General features: G+C 38.6%; 1 protein-coding gene across 1 annotated transcript in view; it reads right to left on the bottom strand.

Annotated features, from left to right (window-relative positions):
* Positions 1-5,659: 5,659 nt before the first annotated feature.
* The window catches only part of ANGPT1 (angiopoietin 1), a gene marked incomplete at its 5' end in the record, with an annotated part of 169,969 nt that continues 166,356 nt past the window's right edge, over positions 5,660-9,272 (bottom strand). Inside the window, one exon of the mRNA XM_081996828.1 lies at positions 5,660-6,629. Within this exon, the coding sequence (XP_081852954.1) occupies positions 6,469-6,629 (161 nt within the window). The 3' untranslated portion in view covers positions 5,660-6,468. The remainder of the gene's footprint in view (positions 6,630-9,272) is intronic.

Raw genomic sequence — 9,272 nt, 5'->3', positions numbered from 1 at the left:
GACCCAGGAGCTGCACTGAGGTTGCTCCACAGAGTTCCAGATTCCCTGGAATGGCTGAAAGAAATACCTCAAAAAGGACAGCATCGGTGACCGGTGGTGTGATACTCACTCCACATGAAGTCAGAGCAGAGCATTGGCGACGAGAACTGCTGCATGAGTCCATGAGGAGAATTTTGCCTGGGGGTTTTACAGAACAAACAACACTAAGTGAACCTATCAAAGAGAGATTAAATAATAATCTCTGGTGGATTGAAGATGAACTCCGAAGCAGAAGCTTTTAAATTAAGGGGGGCGGGGGGGGAAAGAAGGAAAGGTTTTCTTCAAAAGAAAAAGAGCAAAACATATATCCAGGAGTTCCACTCCATTACCCAAAAGCAAACAAACCCATGGTTTGACAATGCAGTTGAATGAGATCAGGTCTGAGATTTGTAGTTTCCTTTAGAGCAGACAATGATTCTAAATATAAGCATGAGGGCTGCAAAAGGATGGAGATCCACATCTTTTAGTGGAAGAATAAATATTGTCCAAAGCTGATTTATCTACTGGTGGATTCTTGTCTCATGCTAAAAGCATGAACTGTTTCTCAGGCAGCATGTTACCAAAAGTTCCTCTAAGAAGGGACTGATTTTCAAGTATTTCTTCAGATATTACCAGATGTCAACGTGTCTCCATTGCATTGCAAGTATTAAAGAAAAGCAGAAAGTAAAATGGCAACACTGTTGTTTTTAGGGTATGGAAAATTAATTGGATACTAATTCTCCTCTAACAAATATATTAACAGATTCCTCTGACTAATTCTTCATTTTCCTCCTTTCCTGTGCTTTAATCTTTATCATTTCTCCATACTCTTTTTGTCAAACGGACTTCCTTTTTTTGCTGGCCTTGACCTCAGGTTCCTAATCTTATCCCTTTGCATTCATATCTGTATTATCTTATAACAAATGCCTGTCAAGAAAGGCTCCTTCCCCATGGTTTGGCAGGGACTGACTTTGCTCGCCCAATAGATGATGTTGTGGTTGTGAACACAAGTGTCTGTAGGTCTTTGGTCTTCTGTTAAATGTGGTGCTCACCTTCTTGTGATCAGCTCCAGGCAGTAGGAAACAACCACTGCCAGCAGTTAAAAAAAGGCACAGGGACACTATTAAAGTGGGAGAAAGGTGAAAAACATAATGAGAGAAAGAAAATTTGTGGTAGTGCTTTGGGGCTCAAGCTTATCTCTACCAAAACACAGGACTGAGGTCTAGCCATTCATGTACTTCAATATGTCAGTGGGTTTTGGGGGTCATATTTACAGTATATATCCATTCTTTAATTTTCTTTAACTGAACTCAATGGTTCAGAGAACTGCAAAAACCATTTATATGGAGAATAATGTCTGCTCCCAACAGCGATTTTAGCTAGTGGAAGAATAAAGGCTCTAATTACCTCATGAGGTTCAACAAGGTCAAGTACAGGGTCCTGCACCTGGGTTGGGGCAATCTCTGATACCGATACAGGTTGGGGGGGTTGAAGGGATTGAGAGCAGCCCTGCTGAGAAGGACTTGGGGGTGCTGGTGGATGAAAACCTGGACATGAACTGGCAATGTGTGCTTGCAGCCCTGAAGGCCAAGTGTATCCTGGGCTGCATCCAAAGCAGCGTGGACAGCAGGGTGAGGGAGGTGATTGTGTCCCTCTACTCCACACTGGTGAGATCCCACCTGGAGTCTTGTGTCCAGCTCTGGGGTCCCCAATACAAGAAAGACATGGACCTGTTAGGTGGATCCAGAGGAGGCCATAAAAATGACCAGAGGGATGGAACAGCTCTCCTATGAGGACAGGCTGAGAGAGCTGGGATTGTTCAGCCTGGAGAAGAGAAGGCTCCTTACTGCAGCCTTCCAGGACTTAAAAGGGGCTTATAGGAAAGCTGGGGACAGACCTTTTAGCAGGGCCTGTTGCTGTACGACAAAGGGTAATGGTTTTAAACTACAAGAGGGCAGATTTAGATCAGATCTAAGGAAGAAATTTTTCACCATGAAGGTGGTGAACCACAGGCACAGGTTGCCCAGAGAAGCGGCAGTTGCCTCATCCCTGCAAACATCCGAGGTCAGGCGGACGGGTCTCTGAGCAACCAGGTCTAGTTGAAGATGTCCCTGCTCACTGCACGGGGGTTGGACTAGAAGACCTTTAAAGGTCCCTTCCAACCCAAAATATTCTGTGATTCTGTGATTCTTTTATTCTGTGATTCTATGATTCTAATTTCACAAGATTTTGGATGAGCATAGGTGCTATTTCGTTATGAGTACTTAGAATTCACACAACAGAATACAGCATTTTCTAAAGGACTTGCTACAGAGCTTTCTTAATGTAACCATAAGCAGCGTGTCTTCTCAAAGATCCGTACTAAATTGCTCCCTGTGCAAAAATAAAAAAGCACACAGACAAATAAACCCCAAAGCATGCAAAAGCAAATAAGAGCCATAAATTCCTGCTCATATGAGCAGGAGCCAGGGAGAGGAGGGTTCAGACACTCCTGGAGGAGAAGGGAGTTCCTGCACTGCGTGACAGCCATGGCACAGGAAACAGGGAGCTGCTTTGTCTCACAAGTAATCCCTTCCCTTCGCCCCTTCCCTATCTGTCTGCCTTTTCCCTCTCTTCATTACAGTTCAATATCCCTGTCCCCTCTCTTTCCTGCTCTTGCTCCCCTACCTTCCACATGCTAACCCTTAATCCTCCCTTACTGCTGGCATTTGTACTTTTCATTTATTTCATTTTCTGTGCTTTCAGGATTATTTTTTGTGCTGAGACTACAGTTCCTCCAGGTAAAATTTTAAAGAGGTCATTTTGATGGGCTGTGCCAAGCTTTCTTCAAACATATGGATTTGTTTGTGTGTGCAAATATGCGTGTGTACGCACACCACAGGTCAGAGTCAGACAAGACCAGCAGCATCATCTGTATGCAGGGGTTACTGCCTCTCTCCTTAAGCTCTCCAGCTCACATAAAAGTGGTAGGTAGGAACGTCTTCTGGCACAACTGCAGCAAAGTCTGGTTGTAAATTAAGCTTGATCCTACCTAGAGACTCAAGCTGTGATTGCTGTTTCAGTTTTGTTCCTCCCAAAGGAGAAGCAAGTGTTGTGCCAACCCCAAACGAGGTTATCTGAGGCATGGTCAGAGCTGTGGTTTGAGCTGCAGGTCTGCAGAGAAGAACGTTGTTATTATAGCTGGAAGGGTTTTTTAAGGAACTGCGTCTTGGGAACCTGTTGTACAGATGATTATAAATGTAGATGACTTGCCTGCATAATAGGCCAACGCTGGATGCTAGGGCACTTAGAAAAGTGCACATTTAAATTACATCTCAAGCCTTAGAAGATATTAAAATCTAAGGATCTATGTGCTATGGAAAACACATCGTTGATTTGTGAAAATGTTGTGTATTCTTGTTTTATAAAACAGGAAGAAGTTTATATGTGAAGGGTAAAGCTACTATTACAATTGACCATTGACTATTTTTTTAATCTTTCAAGGCAAGTGACATTTTAATATAATACAAATACAAAAAGACCATTTTTACTGATTGTAATTCTTCAATTCATGCAGTACATAAATGTTCGACTTAAGGAGCAAAATGTGCTTTTACGTATGTCGTTCCTCACAGCTTTAGTGTTGATTTAAAAAGCTAGGCTGGTCTGAATGAACACAACAAAGATGTCCAATTAAAGAAAAATTCCCGAGAAAATGAGGATAAATTGACTACAAAGAGATGTTAAAACTGATCCCTGTAGTTTTAAAAAGCATATAAATGGAGCAAGAGGCATTTCTGGCTAAGAGATCAATGAAAATTTGTCACTGCCATGCAACATGATCTAATGGATGATAGAAGTATACGTCATAAGGCAATTTGTATCTCTGCCCGTGAAATTCCAGAAACAATTTATTTTAAAGATTGCTAGAGAGTTTTATGATTTGAAATTAAAATTAGAAATATAGTCCCAAGATTTTAATCAAGGAAATCGAATAAAAAATTCTGAAATATGGTTTTGAAAGCTTAGAAATATTAATTTCTGGGCAAGCTCTAATTAGACTCCTTTCCTAGGCTTTGTTTTAATTTATTAGTATTTCTTACAAGGGGAGATGATGGCTTGTAAAATAATGTCAGCCTGACACAGAAAGGTATAGTCAAAGCAAAGCAAATCATGGACTCTGCAAATTTTTAAAATGTTTTATTATAAAGGATAGGAAACCAAATCCACATTTTTTTCAAACCCAGATAAATAAACACTAAATATCATGCTTTTGCTTTTAAATGTGTTTTGCATTTTGCAATAGGATCTGCAAAAATGGCATTCCTAACTTGGAGACCTGCAAAAATACATCTTTTGAGAATATGGAGGAAGACGGACCACATATTTTGCACATAAATGAAGGTAATTTCAAAAAAATGCTGGAATCTGAGACAAAACAGCTCTATGATGAAACTGCTGAGTAAGGAGTAGTTTGGTAAACTTATTCAGCAGGAAACAGCAAATTAACCCTTAGGCAAGATTATTTCAAATATATATATAAATATATACAAATACACAAAACCAAAGAACATCCCTCTTAAAATCAAACAAACATCAAACTGTAACAAAAGCAGAGAACCCTGTGGGGCCTTGTGATCTTTAAGAAGGGGCGTTTAAAAAAATCCAGGCAGGTTTTTTTGTATTCCATAGAAATAAACTGCCAAAGGGGGGGAAAAAAAAAGAGGGGAAAAAAAAAAAGGGGGAAAAAAAAGGCAGTTACTCTATTACCATCATTGTTTAAAAAAGAACCAGATCTTTGTTGTGCCTGATCTCAGGAACAGTTTAATGAATGAAAGAAGGTAAAAACAGACACGCAAAAAACTCACCACGTTCAGATTTTGCATGTCACGTTGGTCCCAATTTAATCAATGAGAATGTTACTTTTGATTTCAATGGGAGCAGGGTAAACTTTTTCCTTTTATAGATAGCAGAAGTAGAACGACTGCAAGCTACTTTTCCAAAGGGACTTTATTCAATGACTCGATCACGAGGGGCTGTAAATGGAAAGAGTTGTCGCTATATCCTCATGGGCCACCCAGCTACTTTGCTTGTTATTATAGGAACTTTTGTAATAGTTGAACTGTGCATCTTGCCCCACACTTCTGCAACAACCTAGTGTAACAAAATTACTTGTTAGCAACCTGTAAGCAATAAAATTCTTTTAATATTTATATCCTTTTGAGGCTTTGAGCCCTCTGAGAAGGGTCAGGGCTGCCTGTACAAATTAAATGACCGTTACAGGAAATATAAACATGCTATTTACAAGTTCACAATTCTTTATTTTCTATACAGTTCTGATGAGTATTTTTTATAGTTGTAGCCTAAGCATTGTGTAGAGCTGGCATGCTTCTGATATTCACAAAAATGTAATAATACAGTGAAGAAAGGAAAATTTAATAAAAAAGTAAAATAATTAATGATAAATTGCACACATGCAAGGATACTGTAAAATGAATCCATTGCCTTAAGCTATACATTTATGTCATTTTCATATACCCTAACAATTTGCCTTCCTGTGTACTCTTGATGGAAGTATTCCATGTAAAATCCCGTATTTTTTTTAGGATAATATTTCACATTCTTTAAACCTTCCATTAATTTTTCTATGTGACATTCAGACTGCCTTTAATGAAAGAAGGGAAAAACCTCAAAACACAGCTACTTTTGTTATCACACTATAAATCCTAGCTCAGGGATTATGCCAATTATCTGATTAACCTCTACAGAGCAACTGAAGAATTTATGCTTATTACCCTTACCATTCTTCATATGTTTGACTCAGTTTATTTATGAGAAACATGTCCTTAAAGGATTTAATAAAAAATAATATCCACACAAATTATTTAACTCTCAGATTAACATAAATCCATCCACCATTCAAATGCAGTTCATTTAAGAAAAGCAATATTTGGAGTTGTCACCTTGAGTGCTTTAAGATGAGTTGTAATAAAGGTGTCTTTGTAATCCTTTTTCATGGGTATAATGTTGGCATTTAATTGTTGGATAACGTTCTACTCAATAGACTGTAGTGGATACATTTCAGTTCTTCAAATTCTGATGCTGTTGCTGAATAATCTAGCATGGTTTTGCATCTCTTATCAAGGAAAAAAAAAAGAAAAAAAAGAAGAAAAAAAAAGACAAGACATCCACTGACAAGCACCATATCCGGGCAGAATAACCAGATCCAGTTATCCTTCTCTGGAAAATCATTGCAGCCACCTTCTTCTAAACCAAGCTTCCCCCAGTCACCAAAACATGGGGTGACTGTTGGAGAGTTTTGCAGGTTATGGAGTGATAATGAAGAGACTTTGCATCATCCTCGTGTGTTGCTCTCAAGAAGCCTTTCTCCTTTTACCTTCAGACTGTGGCAGTGGTGCTGCAGAGGACAGTGTCATCCTGGTGTGTTCTGGGATCCACCACTGAATGCCTTTAAAAGTCCAAGGGCCGAATCATCATGGTGGTGGAGCGCAAGGAATAGCTGGGGCCTTTGAAGTAATGCCACTTGATGCCGTTGAGCTTTCCGTGGTTTTGCCCAGCTGTGTAGAACATCCCATTGAGATTGGAGGGGCCGCAGGCATCAAACCACCACCCTGAAACCATTAAGACAAACAATTAAACTTCAAGTGCACTAAGCATTTTTATTTTGGTTTATGGGTTTAGTTGATTAGCAAATTCTGGTATTCCCAGGCTCATAAATACTTCTGATGTGGTGGGGGTATTTTCATATTTCCCTTTTTTGCTCTTTTGTGCCATTCTGTAGACAGCAGTGCTGGAGAATACACAGTTGTGTTTACAGACTTGGAAAAATGTCTAACTCATTCTGTTTTTACACACACTTACACACAAGAATATTCAAAGCAGACAAATAAACTGCTTTGCATGTTTAGATAATATTACAGTTCATCCATCTCATGTAAACCTCAGAAAAAGACTATAATTGATAAGTATTCTGCATAATTTCACTTGTTTGGTTATTTTGAGTATAAGGATGTTATAATTTTATTTTCTGGTCACTTTCTGATGCTTTAAGTGTGTATGTTCAATTGTTCAGACAGTTTGCTTTTGCTCTCAAGTGAGATGTTCTTAGCAAATATGGGTTATGAGTATGGTAGTGCTGCCCTTTTATAGTAATTACATTATTATAGTAATAGATAAACAATATTCAGACTGGTGTACAGGGAGACAGGTAGACTCTTTCTTTAGGACTTATGATAAATTTATAAACAAGACTCAGCAAATGAATGGAAGGACTAAGCAAAGAAGACACTTATAACACTGTAGGACACTGACAGTCAGAATACCTGTGTGCATGGATAGATGATTTAAATGATTACCTGAGTGCGCATGCATTTAGGTGACAGTATGGCCAACTTCAGTCAAGGTGTATTGGCCCAGAACAGTGACATTCAATCCTTAATCTTATTGTTTTATAAATGAAAACCTATATTAAATCTTGAGCCTCTTAATCCTGATCTTGAAATGTGTCAAATGATTTTAGGTCAGCAGTGTCAGGAGGGTCCTCACTCAGATCCATTTGAGATTTGTTCATTACTCTACAAAACCTCTGGTCAAGTTCCCACCTGGCACTTAGAAAACTGACAAATGTCCATTCAATTTATTTTTTTTAAAGGGGTTTGTAGGCACTTTATTTACATGTCTACTGGTAGCCAAAAATCAATAGTTTACCCGACTATCATTGACTACAAAAAGGTATTAAAAGCGTTATTGACTGATATTAAAGTTGGGCTTAGAAAGTTGTTAACTGCCTTTTCTGTCCCTCTACCCCATCTGTTTTTGCCCAGCAAGATGCAGCTTTCTACTCATTAACCCTTTGAACTTTGTGTGCAATTGCATATAATTTATTCTACTGCAAAGACAGGGCAAGAAATGTCTTGCCCAGATGCTTGTGGTTCTAGTTCACTGCTCCAGCAGCTGCATTGTAAGACTGTTCTGAAAAGTGAGGTGACACAGATTTAGAAAAAAAACCCAGAACTTTGCTTTTTGAGGGCAAACCAACACTCTGGTTTACAGGATGACCCTGTGAACAATTGTGTTGGCATAACTGAAGAAATAGTAAACTGAGAAGTTAGGATAAAAAAGTGTAACAGCTGAGGAACTTTTCAACCCGAGTTTTCTGCCAAAGAAAATGCATGTAGAGCCATACCTCCACCTTTGTGAGTGCTCTGTTAACATAGCACTGAAAATAAACCAGGAATATGTATCAAGTACTTGTGACTATTACTAACAATGACAGAGGTTTATGTGACCATTTGTATGACTGAATGCAGAAAATTCAAAGTTGCTAGAAGGATAGGTTTGGTTGCAAACTGTATGTAAAAAAGTCATCTCACCTCTAGACTTCTGCAGTGAAGATAAGTATATATGTCTTTAATCAATGGAGAAAACGGAGCCAGGTGAGAAAAAAGTGTGAACGTTCAGATCTATTTTAAATTGTTTCTTTAAGATTAAATTAGTCACTCAGTCTCCTTGTCTACAACCCCAAGATCTTTTCTTGTTCATGTGAACTTTAGATTGCCATGGAAGGTAAAGTTTTAAGGAAAACTCCAAATAACGTGAAACTTGGCAACACCAAGATTACAGCACACAAACTGACAAAGATAAACTAGGTGACATGCTCACTCCACTGAAGGTAGTGGGAGTTTTGTTGTATATCTTGATGGGAATAGAATTTTGTCTCCAACAACTTACACGGTATCTATGCAATGTAAGAGAAAGATACTTAGTTCAGACCGAGGAAGGCAGAATGAATCCTCAGACTGCAAAGAGCTAATAATCCCAATGTCAAAAATACATTAACCTCAATGGCTAGGAGCTCTATTTGTCAGAAAGATTTCTGCTGGTTATTTTTTTTTTGTTTGCTTGTTTGTTTGTTTCATAGTAAGACCGATGGCTTTGTCAATCTTTAGTACAGGTCTTATGCATCTTTCCATGTTATATGGTTGTACTGAATGTTTGCGGTCCTGTATGAAAGCAAATAAGATCATAAAGATCAGGTGGCGGTTTTGCTTTTGGTGGTTAAATGCCACTTTATTTTAAAAAGTTATTTCAGTCTGCACATCACAGATTACACATTGTAAACTTCCCAGGAATCCCTGCAAACCTTTTTCAAGCACCACTGGTAGTGGCAAACTGATCAGCTAGTGAGTGGCTACTGAATTCTGCAGGTGTGACTGTGGTCTCAAATGCAGAATTTTAAATTTTCAATTTGTTTC

The sequence above is a fragment of the Phaethon aethereus genome (assembly GCF_964289735.1).
Source record: "Phaethon aethereus genome assembly, chromosome: 2".
In the NCBI taxonomy this organism is placed as follows: domain Eukaryota; kingdom Metazoa; phylum Chordata; class Aves; order Phaethontiformes; family Phaethontidae; genus Phaethon; species Phaethon aethereus.
Note: the sequence above shows the minus strand (reverse complement) of the source record. Positions and strands in the feature narration are given on the sequence as shown.